General features: G+C 48.9%; 1 protein-coding gene across 3 annotated transcripts in view; it reads left to right on the top strand.

Annotated features, from left to right (window-relative positions):
• The window catches only part of itga7 (integrin, alpha 7), a 91,453-nt gene that overhangs the window by 58,189 nt on the left and 13,535 nt on the right, over window positions 1-19,729 (top strand). Inside the window, exons 21-25 of one of the 3 annotated variants that reach the window (XM_057361376.1) lie at window positions 7,229-7,342; window positions 7,416-7,529; window positions 11,547-11,645; window positions 11,883-12,008; window positions 12,537-12,675. In XM_057361376.1, coding sequence (XP_057217359.1) covers window positions 7,229-7,342; window positions 7,416-7,529; window positions 11,547-11,645; window positions 11,883-12,008; window positions 12,537-12,653 — 570 coding nt within the window. In that variant the 3' untranslated portion in view covers window positions 12,654-12,675. The remainder of the gene's footprint in view (window positions 1-7,228; window positions 7,343-7,415; window positions 7,530-11,546; window positions 11,646-11,882; window positions 12,009-12,536; window positions 12,676-19,729) is intronic. The other 2 variants (XM_057361375.1, XM_057361377.1) reach the window with 2 other exon arrangements.

The following is a 19,729-nucleotide window of genomic DNA, read 5'->3' as shown; positions in this document are numbered from 1 at the left end:
AGTCGTATGGGACTCGATCACGATGCGGGCACAGCTGTCCCCGGCACGTGTCGAGTCCGTTCTAAACGCCCTGAAAAACATCAGACTAGGCCAGAAAGTTACAGTTCACTACTGTCAAAAGATTTTAGGTCTCATGGCGGCTGCGTCCACGGTGATTTCTTTGGGCCTCCTCCATATGAGACAGTTTGTTTTATGTATATGTATATGTATATGTTTCAGTTGTGGCTCCGAGCCAGGGGCCAATCCCCAGAGGCAAATAAGGGTTACGCACCAGGGGCTTTGTACCCTCTCTATGTGGTTCAGACCCCAGTTTCTGACTCTGGGTCCCACACTAGGTCCATGTTGTCGTCGCAAGATGCTAATGAAGATGCCTCCCTCACGGGTTGGGGTGGGGTCTTAGATGGCCGTCCAGCCCAAAGGATCTGGAGAGGTCATCTTCTCAAATGGCACATCAATTGCCTCGAAATGATGGCTGTATTTCGGGTCCTGAAATACTTCCTCCAGCAGTTAAGAGACTACCATGTCCTAGTGCGGGTGGACAACACAGCATTTTCTCCGAACGCGCTGCTCCCGGGAGTCCTGGCCAAGGTCCGTCAATAGGGGTCTCGCCTCTTATTGATAGCTCCCCGTTGGCCGACCAGAGTGTGGTTCTCAGACCTAGCATCCCTCCTCGACGGCTCGTCTTGGGCGATTCCAGTCAGGAGAGATATTTTGTCTCAGGCACAGGGGACAGTGTTTCATCCCCGTCCCGAGCTCTGAAACCTCCATGCCTGGCCCCTGAAGGGGACCAACTAAGAGATGCTTGACTTTCAGCCGATATAGTGGAGACCAGTTTAAGCGCTAGGGCTCCCTCCACTAGGAGAAGTTATGCACTCAGATGGCGTGTTTTCAAAAGGTGGTGTGTGACACACCATGCAGACCCAGTTGCCAGATTGTTCCAGTACTGGAGTTTCTGCAGGGAAAATTGTCCTCAGGGACATGTCCTGGTACACTCAGGGTTTATGTGGCCGCCATTTCGGCTTGCCATGCCCTGATTGATGGAATTTCTGTGGGGAAACACCCGTTAGTCGTTCGCTTCATTCGTGGAGCTAAACGGTTGAGACCGCCCACTAGACCTACAGTCCCTTCATGGGACTTGGCTATAGTGCTCGATGGTCTGGTTGGCACCCCATTCGAACCAATGGAGTAAGTACCCGTCAGGTTTCTGACCCTGAAGATGTTTTTTTTTACTGGCTTTTACTAATCTCAAGAGAGTTGGAGATTTCCATGCCCTGTCAGTCTCGCCATCCTGCTTGGAATTTGCCCCGGGGCTGGTCAAAGCCATTTTGTATCCTCACCCTAATTATCTTCCGAAAGTCCAATTCTCTGATTGCATCTGATTGTTCTTGAGGCCTTCTGCCCTCCACCGATCACGACACGTACCGATCACGACACGTCCAGTACGTGCTCTTCAGAATTACGCCCGTTTTGAAATGCAGCATCTCGTTCCCACTTTTTCAGGGAACAGGGTTACAGCCAAGTAACCAGAGATGTTTTGAAGCATGGTAGCTGGTTTGAGGTAGTTTAGATTGGTCATGTGCTGGTCCTTCACTGGTTATGAGCTGGTTTAGGGTTTTCAGGGACTTCAGATCAAAAACTGTCTTTATCTTTGGCTGCTTGTCTCAGTGCAAAGTTAGCACAACTAGGGAATGAGACTGCCCCACTAGCATATGATGTTCCACAGCAGGCATGCTTACATTTGGCCACCAGAGTACCACAAGAAGTCAACATTTGATTTTGATACTTTGACCTGTTGGAACATTGCCTTGATGTCTGTCATAACTGCTACAGGTTTGAAATCTGATATTTGATGAGGACAACATGAGCTAGTTAAATTAGCACCCTGAATAAGTTCTGAATTTGAGGGATTTACCTTGAAGGGTAGCACCTAGGGATGTAACAATATCAAAATCTCACTGTACAATAATACCTCTGTATAAAGTCCACGGCATGGTATTTATTGCAATATTTAAGATGACAAAAGATGATTTGGAAACGTCCCATTAGCATCCTCTTTTCTTTATCCTCTAATCATAACTGTTTCTTAGAGGTGTGAGTTATAGTATGAGATGGGTCAAATGACCTAAAAATCCCTTTTATAAAATAAAATAATTGCACCAGATGCAGTGTTTCCTGTACCCCTACCTCCTGCCCCCCTTGAAGGTCAAGTTAATTGATTTTTGTATATAGCGCCAGATCACAAGAGGAGTCATTTAAGGTTACCTTTCCTATATAACATGTCTATACCTTGTTATTTTATTAAACAAACTAAATAGCATTATGTTATTTATCTTATTTACATGGCAGCATGTCATTTCTGTTTCAACATGGCACTTACAGTTCTCCTCTGCCCTCTGTATCGAATTCCGCCCCGATGCACACATAGACATAAACAGGTAAGCACACTCCCACCAGCGGATAGAGAGCGCGTGTGGGAAAATATGTTGTGTCAACCACCTGAAAAGCAGATAAAAATATTAGCATTTTTAAACGCTCCCAGTGTGGTGAAAATGGCAACATTCGCTTTCCTGCTCCGAGTACAGGAAAGACGCACACCCTGCCCCTGACAAGCAGCACCACCGGATGACAGGTTTTCACCCAGCTTGGCTTCGTTCCATTTATGTTGATTATATTTTGCCGCTAGCCTATATCTTCTAATATCTTAATTTAGGGCCAAGCTTGCTTCATTTGAATCCTTTTGGCTCTGTGAGCGCTGCTTCTCCCGCCAAAGATTCGTCGCATATAAGACTCGTCGAAGATCCCTACGCTCTGCAAATGAACAACATCTTGTGGTGCCATCCCAAAAAGGTAAAAAATCTCTCTCACGTTCCTTCTCTGGATCAGTTCCTTATTTATGGAATGATCTGCATGCTGCTACAAGATCAGTAGATTTGTGGCCATCTTTAAGAATCATCTGAAAACACATCTCTTCCGTCAACACCTGACTGATCAGCTCTGACTTCTATCTCTTTTCTACTCTTATCAAAAAAAAAAAAAAACACTTAGCTCTATATACTGTGGTAGGCTATATGAGACCAGTTTTTTTAATAATAAAAAAATATTGCACTTATGCTTTTTGTTTATATTGTTCCAATTGCTTCCCTCATCTGTAAGTCGCTTTGGATAAAAGCGTCTACTAAATGTAAATGTAAATATTGTTGTATCCCTAGTAGCACCGCAATCAAAAATATACCTCTTTGTACCATAATTTACCATTTGACCTTTTGAGCTTTAATTGTTGCACCACTTCTTCATAGACCTTATTTATGACATCTGTTAGAAATTCAGGATATTCGGCCTTGACCTGTTCATTAGGGCGCTTGCACCAAGGTGCAAATGATTTTTTCACTGTTTTGGGGCATTTTGGGGGCCTTAATATGTTCTAAAATTAGGACCGGGTGAGGTCTGGCACATGGGCGTGGCAGGGGGGACTCTGAAGCGCCACCTAGAGTGCAAAAAAATCTGGGTAAATAGATCACCGTACATTAACGCACACATACAAAACTTGGTATTCGGGGAGGGCGGAATGACCAAAAATCTATTTCACGGAATGAATAGTTTTATTTCACGGTAACAATCTCCTATTTTAATTCTATATCTTATACCTCATTTTTCTTAAATGGATTTCCTTTATTTATGTATTACAGTTCATTTAAATGCTAACCATATAGTTAAAATGTAGGAAAGTTATGAAAATGTAATAAACATTCTGATGAGATTTATTATTAATTTATATTTATCTTCTAGCTATATCATATGTATATCATATGTATACAGTAGGAAGATAGACAACATGTATAACAATGACGTTTGAATATATGCAAAAACAATGAAAGTACAGCATACGACTGGTGCTCATGGGGTTTGTACTGTAGGTCTTCATCGCTCTTCACTCTCTATTAGATGCGCACTTTTAGTGTGTTTACTCTCTGTCTTTAGGTTTGTTTATTCTCACACTTGTCTTTGCATTGCGAGTCTCTGGTGACTCTACACGCGTCTCCCAGTGCCAGTGCTCATGTGGCGAGCATCATCGCGCGTTACAACGCAAGTTTTGCCTTGGCTCGCCTAAAGTTAAACTTTATTAAAACTATTAACAGCTTTACAAAGCGACCTGACTTCTGAAATACCGGAGAATGAGCTTTTATTATATGCACGCGCAGATCACTGCACCCCTGCACGAGCACTGCGGGTGCGAGAGAAGGAGCAGGACTGGAGCGGATCACGAAACTACAGACTGAAAGGTTGTCAAAAGAATGTTTGAATTATTAATTTGTTATAGGTGAATTAATTCACATGTTTTTTTCATCATGACGGCAAACTTGCAGAGCGCCGAATCAACCACGACTATTTATTTACATTCCGCAGACTACACGGAATAGAAAAATCTCTTACAGTTGACATTTTATTTCGTGGTAGCAGAATATTCCTTCATTCCGCCCAGCCCTACTTGGTATGTATATACACTGACCAAAATTATAAATGCAACACTTTTGTTTTTGCCCCCATTTTTCATGAGCTGAACTCAAAGATCTAAGACTTTTTCTATGTACACAAAAGGCCTATTTCTCTCAAATATTGTTCACAAATCTGTCTAAATCTGTGTTATTGAGCACTTCTCTTTTTCCGAGCTAATCCATCCACCTCACAGGTGTGGCATATCAAGATGCTGATTAGACAGCATGATTATTGCACAGGTGTGCCTTAGGCTGGCCACAATAAAAGACCACTCTAAAATGAGCAGTTTTACTGTATTGGGGGGTCCGAAAACCAGTCAGTATCTGGTGTATCACCATGTTATGAACTTTCAACATCACCTCCTAAGGAATTTATGAGATGTGCACCAAACTTGGTGAACATGATGCCAAGACACAGATGCTTATACAGATTTTTTATATTTCGAACTGTGTTGCTGTGGCGAGGCAATAAATGTGTGGCAAATTTGGTGATACAGGAAGTCGTATGTTTAGTCATTTGGTCTGATGACATTGATGTGGCTATGGTGTCTCCTGGTCATAGCGCCACCAACTGGCAACAGGAAGTGTATCATTCACAAAAGTGGGCTTTTTTGACCATTGCATGTGGTGAATTTTTAATAATCCTCCTAGGGGAATCGTGTGATTGCCATCAAACTTGTTCAACGTGATGCAGAGACATTTAAGATGCTAAATTGGAAACTAATTTTTGTAATGTTGAATGGTGTTGCCATGGTAACCTGTCAAACTTTAACGCTATATTTAGATGTATTTCCATGACGTTTTAAGTACTTATTCTGCTTATAACGTCATGGAATTTTGCACATTGCTGGTGTCCTTTATCTGTGTGCAAAAACCTAGAAATGGGCGTGGCAGGGGGGCTCTGCAGCGCCACCTTTGGACTAAAATGGCCAGATAAGTTTTACCTAAAGTTACCAAACTTGGTACATATATTGGTATCACCAAAATTTGTGATATCAACAACTTTAAAATTTCACCCATTAGCCCTAGTCAAGTGGGATTCATCCATTTTATCCGATTGTCACCAATAATGCAAATGACGTCAAAACATTGAAGATGATAAATTGCGAATGGAATTTTGATATCTTGAATAGTGTTGCCATGGCAAGGCAATACATGTATGGCAAAATAAGGGAAAGAGGAAGTGCTCATATCTGCTGCAAACATTGGGTGATTTAAATCATACTTGCGCTGTATGTATTGTTATGGGGTCTGATGGCATTGATGTAGCTATGGTGAGTTCCGTGTATATCGCCATCAACTGGCAACAGGAAGTATATCAGTCACAACAAGCTTTAAAATTGTCCACTAGATTTACTCATGTCACTCATATAATAGTCTTTACACTCTTAGAATAATGTAGAGACATGGCTGATATAAAATTGTGAAAGATTTTTTATAGCTTAAATAGTGTTGCCATGGTAACGTGTCAAACTTTAACACTATATTTGGGGAGTTTGAGGCTTTCTTAGAATCCTGTCAAATTTGACACACACATACAATAATTCAACAGGAGGGGAAGAGGAAAATGCTAAATTACAAAAATATTCACGAAATCTCGAATGATGTTGCCATGGTGATGCAGCATATGGCAGTAAAGAAATGTAGGATGTGTCTCATATCTACAACATATACTGAGTGATTTGGATTGGACTTGAGAACTTAAATGCACGTGCCCATCGTGCATTGTTTTCTGAGAGCCTCCATGTAGCACTGGCACAGTAGTGCGAGGGCCCGCATCATTGCTTGCAGCTATATATACTTTTGAAATTTCTTATCAAACTTTGAAGTCACTGTTCTGCCACTAGATAATTGTAAGGCAACACTGGCGTAACCTTTCCTAAAGGCTCAATTAAAAGAGTAATGTCCATCTATTAACTTGATTGACTCTTCTGCAATCTTGATGAACCTTTTGTCTTTTACAGACATGTCAGCCTTGTCTTCTCTTGACCTCTCATTGAAATTATGGTTGTATTGTTGCTTCCAGCTGTTCTTATTCACTGTGGCTTTGACTTGCAACGGACCATTAACACCCCATCCCAGTAGGGTCTTAAAGGGATAGAGGCAAAACCAAATTACACCATGTTTCACCTGAACAGCATGCCATCCATCACTGTTGTTTGATAGAATACACAACCTAAGAAATGTTTAATCCGTTAAATGTATGACGTTAGTTAACATTAGAGTCCTGTAAACACATGAGCCTACCTCTAAAGTTTGTTTTCAAAAACAGGGCAGTAGTTTCCTGCATAATATTCAAACAGTGCTGTCGAAACAATGACATTGAGGCATATACTACGAGGCATAACGTATCATTCTCTCGTTCTTCATGGAAAACTATTGACGAAAAATAGACAAAACGTGTAGCCAGTAAGAAGACATGTCCAACAGTGTAGGTGATCTTTACTTTCTTGTAAAACTGAAGGATTAGCAAATGATAACAATTTTCATTTTTGGCTGAAATATTCCTTTAAGTCATCAGTCGAAAAAGTTGTTTATGCATTATGTCCACAGAAGAAGAGTAGGTGGTCTTTGTGGCTGCTCGAGGGCATTTTTGACTACATCTGGAAATGGTTGAAAGTGATCCCATTTACACCTGTATTTAGCATCGTCCACTTGTGATCCGATCGACCAAAAGGCATCTTAATACCAGGTGTAAACAGGGCCTGAGGATAAACGTTTGTCTGGGTGATTAGAGCCGACAGGTGAGATCTCACATGGAGACAGAAGACGACGTCGTCACGAAAACCCCAGTGAGCGAGATCACTCCAGCTGTATCGGCATCAGAGAGAAGGAAAACTCTCACACTGGTGAGTTCAAGAAAAGAAAGTTTCTACAAAAATATTAGTCATTGATGAAATGACATGAGCTCTTGTGTTTCAGGACTGTTTGTTTGGTTATGCACGCTGTCTGACCTTCAGGTGTCCTCTACACACATTTTCTGGCTCAATCCGTCTCAAGATCCAAGCGAACGTGTGGAACAGCACTTTCATTGAGGTCATTTCTCCCATTGACACACTAGAACAGGGCTAGTCAAATCGCCTCCTCGACAACCGGTGTCTGGTAGAGTTCAAATACTCCTGACCAAGCTAATCAAAGTATTCAAGACTACTTAAAAATGATGAACAGGTGTGTTAGATTTGGGTTGGAAATAAACTATGCAATCACTGGCCCTCTAGGACTAGAGTTGATTAGCCATGTGCTAGAACAGAGCAATCTTTTAATTGCTCAAACGTACAGTGCAAATAACAGGGTAATGCACATCCAAAAAGGTAAACACAAAAAGAAAAGAGGACTGAAAACAAATATAACAGACAAGAGTACAGTACAATAAAATAATACAAATTTAGACAGAGAGGCACATAAACGTACACACTTTCTTTTTGGCTTCTTAAAATATTTGAAGCTCAATTGCACAAAATCACTGAAAAAAATAATTAAATGTTGGCTTATATTTTTCCTGTTTGCATATGTGAACATGATATTAACTCAAAACCAAGTTTACAACATCAGAGATTGAGGATTTTAAATCACCATTGTTACATCCGTAACCAAGACGTTCCCTTTCTGTCGGTCTCTCGACGTTGTATTGAACCGACAGATGGGGTTCCTAATGAAAACACCACAGCGCTGTGCCACGTCACAATCTCTAGCGAAGCGACGGTGACTGGCCTGGGCATGTCAGACGTGAGCGCTAGTGCAAAATTGTAACTGTCCAGTGGATGGGTAGGGGGTCCCAGAGCTTTTGAAAAGGTGGGAAGCTCCTGCCACCGGCCGTCACAGGCGGAGGCCTTGTTTCTCTAACAGCGAGAAGCCGCCCAGCACCGTAAGGGCCACTGGGTAAGCGCTACTTCATCAGTGGGGGAACGCGCTACAGAGACCACTTCCTACCGTAGGGAGGAGTTTAGTGGAGACACCAACATGGTCTCGCCATCAGGATAGAACTCATGGGAGGAATGTGCGGACTGAAGGAAGTGCTGCAAGGTGAAGGTCCACTTAGGGAAGGTCGTGGGTTACCAAGGTGGGAACCAATCATGAGGATACATCAGATGGAACCGCCCGGTTGGGGGGTTACTACGTCTGGAGCACTAGGTCCGGTTAGAGCTATGCGGTAGATAACTCAGCTGGTACCCGGCCTAAGGGGGCAGGGCTGCTCTGCCCAGCCCGCCCACAGGAGGTGCTTAGTGATGGATGGAATGCCTGTTGTTCACCCAGTGGGGGAAGAAGGGAGGCGAGAATCGCACGCTGACCCACCTAGAAGGAAGGGGGGAAGGTGCTTTCGCAGGCGTATGCCCTACCGGCCGCCGGTGTTACCTGTTGCCATGCAAGACTCGAGCTGACACCGGTTCTACGCGGAGGCTGTAGAACTTCGCGAAGGTGTTGGGCATATCCCAACCCACAGCTCTGCAGATGTCTGCCAGAGAGGCGCCCTGAGCCAGTGCCCACGAGGAGGCTATACCCCGGGTGGAGTGAGCTTTCTCTGCTAGTGGGCTCGGGCGATCTTGGGACCAGTACTCCGTAGTGATGGTTTGGGAAGCTCTAACAAGGCTCCCAGGGACTGAGACAGGGGGGCTAGGGGTATGATCTGCTTCATCGACCTCCCGGGGGGTGGTTCAATGGCTGGAAGGGGATCCCTCGCCATGAGGAGGCCCCTGGGAAGGAGATCGGTTCTGCTGACTTACCTGCCTGGCGATTTGAGAGTGCTGAGGGCTGCAGAGTATGCTTGACATTGCGTCTCGCCGTGACTCAACCTCGGGTTGCCGAACACCATTTTGCAGAGGGTGAGAGCGGCTGTGGAAAAACACCCAGAGAGAGAGGAAACTCCTTTTATGAGAAAGGGGTCTAGCAGATGTAGGGACGGGGCAGGGACCGTCCCGGATAGACTAACCAGCGATGTAATGGCTGGGGTTGGGCCTGATGGTGTCAATCTCCCTGGGGTCTTCCCGTCAGGGCCGCTTCTGCTTCCTCGACGTCCTCTTCCGGGGGGTCGGGGGCGCCGGAGCCGGCGCCAAAGAGGACCGGGGCTGCTGGGCAGCAGATGCCGCACGGGATCTCGAAGGCCGGTGGGCGGCCGAGTCGCACTCCGTCTGCTTCTTTACTGCTGGGAAAAAGTCCTCGACAGTGTTACCAAACAGCCCGCCCTGCGCGATGGGTGCATCGAGAAAGTGGACTTTCTCGGCATCACGCATCTGCATAAGGTTGAGCCAGAGGTGCCTCTCCTGGACCACAAGTGTGGACATCGCCCGGCCCAGGGCCCGTGCGGTCACCTTGGTCGCCCGTAGGGTGCAGAGTTCCTGCATCAACCCTGGGTCAGTCTTACCCTCGTGGAGCTCTTTATACGCCTTGGCCTGGTGGACCTGCAGGATGGCCATGGTGTGGAGAGAGGAGGCAACTTGGCCCGCAGCAGTGCAAGTCTTCAACACCAGAGATGCCAAAAACGTACACGCTTTGGACGGGAGTCTAGGTCGACCTCTCCAGGTGGCCACCGTCTGTGGGCCTCTAGCTGCCCGACCATCGAGCGAAGTAAGGGCGACAGAACTAGTCTATCGTGAACGAGCCGAAAAGGGGGCGTTCCAGAACTACTAAGTTCCTCATGCACTTCCGTGAAGAATGGAACCAGAGCCGGGCGTGGCTTGGAGTCGCGCTCCGACCCGAGGTATCATGTGTCCAGCGGCGAGCGTTGGGGAAGGGGCGGTGCACTGCAGCCCAATGCTCACGGCGGCCCGGGATAGCATGGCTGACATCTCGACTTCCGCCGCTTCCTGGGCTCGACCCCCCCGAAGGAGGGCGCTCCAAAGAATCGTCGGGATCAGATGCCAGTAGGTCACCCTCCGATGCTGCGAGGGACATCTCATCGTCATCACGAGTCGTTTCTGACTGCATGGCTGAGGAACAAGACGGGGTGGGACCACCTCTTGGGGAACGTTCAGATGAGTGAGATGGGGTGCGAGCGGTCCAAGAGCGCTTGGCTGACAGATTTGCGCTCACAGTAATCCCCATATCACCCTTGCCGCTCGCCGTAGCGGATGGCAGGGCCATAGTCACTGCTGTCACGGAATGGGAAGCAGACAAGGTGGTAGCTGGCTCCAAAAAGAACACAGCCACCCGTGACCGCAACGGCTGGATCGCCATCCGCCCGCAGTGTGGGCAGGATGTATCCACGAAGGCTGCCTCAGCGTGCTGGAGACCCAAACACTTGAGGCAGACATCGTGTCCGTCCCCCTCCTCGAAGAGAGTATCACACCCATGAGAACAGCGGGACATGCCACGCTGGAGAAATTTAGCTCTTTTAGAAGTCTCGAACACCTCTGGAACCGCCGAGACGCCCAGGGCAAGTCGCTGCAGGAAGGGACAATCTGCTGCACCACATCGTAAGATTCCAGCAGTAATTCAGCGTAGAGTGAAGTCTCGAAGCGATCATGGAAACGAAGTCTCCGAAGAACAAAAGGTGAATGAATGCAGCATGCCGTCTCCCTTTTATACCCGGATATCTGGGGGCGGAGTCTGGCATGCAAATTTCATTCGTCATAAGTTGATGAACCCCATCTGTCGGTTTGACACTACGTCGAGAGACAGACAAAAAGGGAAACAGAATATCATGCAAAACAATAAGAGGAATTTCCTCAATTTTTTGTGATAGCCAACCATGTAGGTCAAGCCAAAATGCAAAAGTCCATCACAATGAAAGACGATCAAGAGTTTCTGCAAAACAATGATAAAAAACACAAGAATCCATGTCAAAATTTAACCTTGTACATCCTGAACATCATATTATAGTGAGTCTTAACTTTGGAAGCAAGCAATCATTTATGAGCAGAACTGTGTGTGTTACAGCAGGTTGTGTCATCATCACACACCGCCTTGACTGCTACATCAATATAGTACAGTTCATGAGAGAAATCTCCGGCTCATATTGGATATACTGTATTGCCTACAGTTTTTTTATACTGTATAGATTTGATGAAATGCTGCAGTAGTGTGTGTGTGTGTTTACATGCTGTTTGTGGTGAACAGGAGTTTTCATCTGTCAGTGCTGTGGAGATACTTGTCAGAGCCAATATCAGCATTAAATCCACCATCAAACATATTGTGCTCAAGGATGCTTCTACACAGGTCAAACAGCACACGTACACAATCCTACAGCAATATGATGATACAAAAAAAAACAAAAGCAGTTCTTTTGTAATACGTTTATAATGAAATGCTATATGCTACATGTAAAGTATCAGGAATTAATAGAACACACGTTATACAGTTCAACTGTGAGTTATTGAAATGTTGCAAAAGAATAGCTGTGTCTTCTGCTGTGCTTTACTTCATGTTGTACACGTGTTGTTGTTGTTTGTGCAGGTGTCAGTAACAGTTTATCCAGAACATGGATTGTCTGATCAGCACATCATCCCATGGTGGATCATTCTCATTGCCATTCTTGCTGGAATTGTTGTTCTCGCTCTGCTTGTTTGTATACTGTGGAAGGTAGGAGTGCATCTGTTTTGAGATCAGAATGAAACCAGATGTTAGCACACACACATATCCATGATCTTAGCATGTTCACAGGAGCTTCTCGAGGAAGTCTCAATTATTTGGCTGTTTACAATAAGTAGCCAACTGGCCATAACCTGAAAGCATCTGTTGCAGTGTGTGAAAGCGAAACTTCATTCCACAATATAATGTCTTTGATCTCCCACGCTTTAAATGCATCGCTCCCATCTCATTATAGATCAGTGTGAACTTCTTTCAGCAGACTGTTCATGATGCTGTTTTTCATACAATGACTCCAAACCTTCTGAGGGAGACACAGAAACACTTAAACATTTAAACACATGGCCGGTTAGACGGGCCGTTTTATGACTTTCATTGATGTCTGCCATTGAACTGATGAGCACATTGTCATTGTAGTGTAAATAAGTGATATGATCTGAAGAGTATGTGATTGCTCGTCCTTTCTTCTGTCTGTACCTACATTTCTTTGCTCATTTGTCTTGTATCCTGTGTGATGAGCAGTGTGGTTTTTTCAAACGAACGGAGAGGAAGGCTCATTATGAAACAGAGTATTACAGCGCTCAACTGCAGCTACAGCCGTCTGATGCTGAGAGAAAACAGAGCACAGACCTTCAGTAACATCTCTCATCTACCTCTTGTGGTAAAGCTCAGTGTGCTGCATGCCACTTTCCCAAAATAAATGGCATGACAATCTGCATGTTGTTGAGCATTATCAATATCTACTGTAAGTAATGATGGACACACCTAACAGTGGCTTCATATCTACCCAGGAGGCGGGCCTCTTGAAGATGCTGTCTTTAAATGAATAAAAATTAAATAGATCCGTCTCTGAAAAATACATTTTAATATAATTAAAATGAAGAATTAAAGTCAAGAAAGATTAAAATTGAGTTAAGAGCTAAACTCCGAGAGAGAACCTAAAGCACAAAACTAAACTAACTATACACACATTAACGTCTTGGTTACGGATGTAACCTCGGTTCCCTGATGGAGAGAACGAGACGTTGTGTCGAACCGACAGAATGGGGTTTGTCTTGAGAACCTATCATCTTCTGAGTATTTAGAAAAGGCCAATGAAAATTGGCGAATGAAATTTGCATGCCGGACTCCTCCCCGGATGTCTGGGTATAAGAGGGAAGCCGGCGTGCTCATTCATTCACCTTTGGTCTGAGGAGCCTTAAGCATCCTCCCCCGACCGCTGGGGTGGGCGGCCAGTGTTGTGGCATGAGGGACACAACGTCTCGTTCCCTCCATCAGGGAACCGAGGTTACATCCGTAACCAAGACGTTCCCTTTCTGTTGGTCTCTCGACGTTGTGTCAAACCGACAGAATTGGGTTCCTATGTAAGACGCCACAGCACTGAGCTGCGTCACAATCTCTAGCGGAGCGACGTTGACTGGCCTGGGCGAGTCAGACGAAGACGCTAACGCGAAATTATGACCATCCAGTGGAGAGGAAGGGGGACCCAGAGCTTTACCACGAAGTTGGGAAGCCCCTGCCACCGGCCGTCACGGGCGGAGGCCTAGTTCTCTAAATGGCGAGAAGCCGCCCGGCACCGTAAGGGCCACTTGGTAAGCATTTTTCCCCCCACGGGGGAAAAACACTGCAGAGACCACTACCTACTGTAGGAAGGAATTAGTGGAGACACCACATGTTCTCACCATCAGGGGAGAAATCATGGGAAAATGTGCAGACTGCAGGAGTTAACCGCAAGGTGGGAGTCCACCTAGGGAGGTCATGGGTTGCCGAGGTGGGAACCATTCATGAGGATACATCAGAAGGAAAAGCCCACGGAGGGGGGGTTACCACATCTGGAGCACTAGGTCCGGTTAGAGCTATGTGGGAGATAACTCAACTGTTCCCCGGCCTAAGGGGGCAGGGCTGCTCTGCCCAGCCTGCCCCGAGGAAGGTGCTAGTGATGGATAAAATGCCTGCTCTTTACCCAGTGGGGGAAAGAGGGGAGGCGTAATAGCCGCTGATCCCCCTAAGGAAGGGGGGAGGGCTTTCGGAGGCGTACGCCCTACCGGCTGCCGGTCCTACACATTGCCAGGATGCGGGCTGACACCGGTTCCGCGCGTAGGTATTAGAACCTCACGGAGTTGTTGGGCATAGCCCAACCCGCAGCTCTGCAGATGTCTGCTAGAGAGGCGCCCTGAGCCAGTGCCCATGAGGACTGTGCCTCACTCCCAACGGGCAGGGGCGAATTGAGATCGGTATGCCCTAACGAGGGCATCCACGATCCAGTGCGCCAGCCTCTGTTTGGAGACAGCCCTCCCTTCTGCTGACCTCCGAACAGACAAAGAGCTGCTCAGAGCTTCTGGGCTCTGCGTGCGGTCCAAGTAGAGGTGCAGTGCGCATACTGGACACAACACGGAAAGGTTGGGTCTTCCTCCCCGGTGGGGAGCGCCTGCAGGTTCACCACCTGGTCTCTCGGAAGAGTGGTGGGAACTTTGAGCACGTAGCCGGGGCAGGGTCTCAAGATAACGTGAGAATCCCGGCCCCGAGTTCTAGGCAATCTGTGGACACGGTGGGCTTGCAGATCCCCTACCCTCTTGGAGGTGAGCGCCATCAGGAAAGCCTTCTTTATCAAGACTGAGAAAGAGCGGCAACCCCGAGAGGCTCCAAGGGACCTAGGTCGCAAGAGGGTACGAAGCGCGGATAAGGTGGTCACCCTTTCGCGCCCCTTAGGAATCTAATGACCAGGTTGTGCTGTCCTAGAGGCTACCCAGCACTTGGGTCATGATGAGCGGCCGTAGCGGCTACATACATTCCCAGTGTGGAGGGGGAGAGGTTACTCCCCAGTCTCTCTTGAGGAAGGGACAGCTCGTACCCGACCGAGCAACTCCGCGGGTCTTCTCGCCGAGAAGAGCACCAGGACGAGAAGAGGCGCCACCGCCCAGTGGCTGAAGCCCTAGCCTGAGTGATGTCCCAACCAGACCCGGGGTGGGTCACTCAGGATCTCCTCGTCCCGTCCAGACATGGAGACCAGGTTCTGCCTGGGATGCCGTAATGTGCCCCTGGGAAAGCAATTTGCCAGGGGGAGCGGCCAGGGGGGAGTTGTTGCCTGAGCCTTAGCTCCGAGAACCAAGTCCTGGTTAGGCCAAAGGGGCGTAACTAGTACCACTTGATGCTCCTCTTCCCTGGCCTTGCACAGGACCTGTGCAATGAGGCTCACTGGGGGAAGCGTACTTCCGCTTGTCCCGCGGCCAGCTGTGCGCAAGGGCATCCTTGCCAAGGGTTGCCTCGGACAGGGAGTACCAAAGCGGACAATGGGTGGAGTCCAGGGAGGCAACAGGACCACCTGTGCCTGGCCGAACTGCTCCCAAATGAGCCAGCTGCGCGGGGATGGAGTCTCCACTCTCCGCGAGGCGTCGACTGACGAGAGAGCACATCGGCTATCTGGTTCAGGATGTCTGGGATGTGTGTGGCTCGCAGGGAACTGATCACCTGCTGACTCCAGAGGAGGAGGCGCCGGGCGAGTCATGTTAGCTGCCGTGCGAATGCCACCAACGATATACCAACGATACACCAACGATATACGCCACAGCAGCTGTGCTGTCCGACCGGACCAGCACATGCTTGCCCTGCACGAGAGGTAGTAGCCTCCTCAATGCAAGTAGCACAACCATCTATTCTAGGCAGTTGAATGCCAACGCAGGCGGGGGCCCGTCCACCGCCCCGACACTGCGTGCCCGTTGCACACGGCACCCCAACCCTACAGGGAGACATCCCTAAGGGGACCCCTGTCTGCAAGAAGGTCATGGGAGACCAGGGGGTTAGGGTGTGTCGGCAGAAAAGCGTGATGACCATACGCCTACTGCCGGTGTGCCACGCTCTCCAAGGAACTTGACTCTGTAGCCAGTGTTGGAGCGGTCGTATGTGCATCGACCCGAGGGGGACCACCCCCTCCGAGGATGCCATGTAATCCAGGAGCCTCTGAAATGTTTCAGGGGGACCGCTGACTGCCTGAGAGCTTCAGGCAGTTCAACACTGATCGGGCGCGCTCTGAAGTCAGTCGCACTGCCTCAGGGAGGCCGCGAGGGCGCGGGCTTCCTCGTCGCGGGTCTCGCGCCCCCCGCGGGGGGTGATCGGGGCCGCTCATGATGACAGAGCCAAACTGAGCCAGTCGTCGAGATAGTTTAGTACCCGCACACAAGGAGGGCGGCTTCCACGACCTTCGTAAAGACTCGTGGAGGGGACAGACCGACAGACCGAAGGGGTGGACCCTGTACTGATATGCCCATCCCTCGAACGCGAACCATAGGAACGGCCGATGTCGAGGGAGGATCGAGACATGAAGTACGCGTCCTTCAGGTCGATTGCCATGAACCAGTCCTGACACCTGACGGACATCAGGATGCGCTTCTGTGTGATCAACCTGAAAGGCAGCTATAGAGTAGGTGCCTGTTCAGAACACACAGACCCAAGATAGGGTGCAACCCCCCGCCTTTCTTGGGGACAATGAAGTACAGGCTGAAAAACCCGTTGAACATCTTGGCTGATGAGACGGGCTCGATCACTCCCTTCGCCAGAAGGGTGGCGACCTCAGCCCGAAGTACGGGGACATCCTAGCCTCTGACTGAGGTATATCGGATTATCGGATGCCCTGAACTTGGTGGGCGTGAGGCGACTGGATCGCGTAGCCGAGATGGATCGTCTTCCCTAGCCAGCCTGACAGTCTGGGAAGCCGGACAGGCTCCCAGAATGAGACGGGGACTAAAGGTATGATCTTTTTCATCGTCCCCCCGGGGGGTGGTTCGATGGCTAGCAGTACGGATTCCTTGCCGGGGGAGGTCCCACGGGGAGGAGATCGGCTCTGCTGTTTTTCCTGCCTGGCGACTGCGCAGCTCAATGCACTGTCTGACTGAGAGTGCTGAGGGCTGGTGTTTATACTCGACATTGCGCTTCACCATGACGCAACGTCGAGTTTGCCGTTCACCGTTGTGCAGAGGGTGGGAGCGGCTGTGATAACCCAGAGAGAGAGGAAACTCTCTTTTGAGAGTAAGTGGGCGCTAGCCCCCCGGAGGGGGCCAGCAGATGGAGAGACGGGGCAGGATCCGTCCCTATCCGACTTCCCAGCGATGTGGCTGGGGTCGGACCCAATGGTAGCCTCGATCCCCCTGAGGTCTTCCCATGAGGGCCGCGGCTGCTGATGGGGCGATGGTCTTATCTTCGCTGTCTCCTCCAGGGGGGCCGCCTGAGTGGAGGGCGCCAGAGCTGGAGGGCGTCGAAGAGGACCAGGGCTGCTGGGAAGCAGACAGTGTATGGGACTCGACGGCCGAGGCGGCCGAGTCGCGGCACGGAGGACTGCTTCTTTACTGTCGGGGCCGCTGCGGCTCGACAGTAACACCAACCAGCCCCCCCTTGTGAGACGGGTGCGTCGAGAAAGCAGACCTTCTCGGCGTTACTCATCTGCGCAAGGATCGGCCAGAGGAGTTTCTCATGGACCACAAGTGTGGACATCGTCCGACCCATGGCCCGTGTGGTCACCTTGGTCGCCCGTAGAGCGAGGTCGGTGGCGGCACGGAGTTCCTGCATAAGCGCTTGGTCGGTCTTACCCTCGTGGAGCTCTCTCAACGCCCTGGCCTGGCAGGAGTCATAGCATGGAGAGAGGAGGCAGCTTGGTCCGCTGCAATGTAAGCTCTTGACACCAGAGATGCCGAGACCCCACATGCTTTGGACGGGAGTCTAGGTCGAGCCCCCCCCAGGTGGCCGCCGCCTACGGGCACAAGTGCACCGCGGCGGCATACTCCACCTGGGGGAGAACGACGTATCCTCCATCTGTCTCAACCTCGAGGTAAGAGAGGGTGACAGAACTTTGTTTCACGTGAAACGTGCCGGAAACGGGGCGTTCCAGGTCTTACTAAGTTCCTCATGCACTTCCGGACAAACACGGCACTAGGGGCGTCAAACCCGAGGCGCCATGTAGCCAGCCGCGAGCGCCGGGAGAGGCAGTGCAGGCACTGCAACCCAACACTCACAGCGGCCCGGGAAAGCATGGCTGACATTTCGACGTCCGCTTCTTCTTGGGCTCGACCCCTTGAGGGAGGGAGCCCGAGGAATCGTCGGAGTCGGATGGCAGTACGTCACCCCCCGATGCTGCAAGAGACATCTCATCATCACGCATCGTGTCCGAATACGTGATTGAGGAATAAGACGGCGGACCGTCTCCTGGGGAACGGTCAGACGAGCGAGACGAGGTGTGAATGGTCCGTGAGCCAGTGGCTGGCGGATTATCGCTCACAGTAATCCTCATATCACCCTCGCTGCCTGCCGTAGCGGACGGCAGGGCTGTAGTCCTGCCGCCACAGAACGGGGAGCAAACGAGGTGGTGGCTGAGTCCCGTGGGAACACAGCCACCCGTGACGCAACATCAGGCAGGACATATCCACAACGTCTGCCCCAGCGTACTGGAAGCAGGCATCGTGTCCGTCCCCCTCCTCGATGAGTGTGTTGCACCCATGAGAACAGCGGGACATGCCACGCTGGAGAAATTTGCTCTTTTAGAAAGGAAATTTGCTCGAACACCTCCGGAACTGCCGAGACGCCCAGGGGAGAGTCACTGCAGGAAGGGACCGTCCGCTGTCCGTGTCGTAGATTCCAGCAGAAAAATGATCACAAAAGATTGTAGAGAAGCTCATCAGATGCGTAGGCTCTGAAGAACAAAAGGTGAATGAATGAGCACGCCGGCTTCCCTCTTATACCCGGACATCCGGGGAGGAGTCCGGCATGCAAATTTCATTTGCCAATTTTCATTGGCCTTTTCTAAATACTCAGAAGATGATAGGTTCTCAAGACAAACCCCATTCTGTCGGTTCGACACAACGTCGAGAGACCGACAGAAAGGGAACCAGAAATCACCTTATAAGAAAGCCACAGCTCTACAATGCATAGAAGTGTATTTTGTATCACAAAATCGTTGGCCCTTCACAATTTTACATTGTTTACCATGTAAAATTTCAACTTTATTTACTTGGAAGTTAACTAGCAAGGACAATGCATCACTGCGAATGTATAAATGTAGAGATGAAAGGGGAGGGGAAGGAGAGGAAAGGTGAAGGGATGATTAACAGCTTGATCTGGGCATCCGATGTTGGTGGTCCTCAGGATGGGGGTATTGTCTCTGCTATGTTTGGCCAAGCGATTAGGACCCCCCGATTCAACCTAGAAGGAAAAGAGGGATGGTTAATGGATGAGAAGGGATGGGTGGGTTTGAGAAAACGAGACGAACCGTGCTAATGGGTCAGGCTGATATAAGTAAGCTTTTATCCAAAGCGACTTACATTGCATTATACAATATACATTTGTTTCTGAGTATCAGTAACCGCTGAGTCACAGGAAAGCCATAAGTTTTAGGAAGTGAGGTGATAGGATGAGGTGGCGTGAGGCATGACCTGGCTCCCGAACCTCAATTAACTAGCTAACCCCTCTAAAAACTGTACCAAGTAAACTGACAGTCAATCAGGCTGTGTATCTACATGACGTCCCTTCCTCATAACCTGTAGCCAATGAGCCACATGCATTTTTTTACATTGAAATCATCTGACCTTGTGTTTGCCTTAAGCTCTCTGCAGCTCACTGTCTGCAGAATTTTCTATTGAACACATGGATTAAAGTTCTCCGTCGCTACGACGGATTTCCGTTAATTGCAGCGAGTCTACGACGGATTTCCGTCAATTGCAGGGTTCCAGCCT

The sequence above is a fragment of the Triplophysa rosa genome, linkage group LG20, assembly GCF_024868665.1.
Source record: "Triplophysa rosa linkage group LG20, Trosa_1v2, whole genome shotgun sequence".
NCBI classification, from domain to species: Eukaryota; Metazoa; Chordata; class Actinopteri; order Cypriniformes; family Nemacheilidae; genus Triplophysa; species Triplophysa rosa.
The sequence above is the reverse complement of the archived record's forward strand: the minus strand, read 5'-3'. Positions and strand labels throughout refer to the sequence as shown.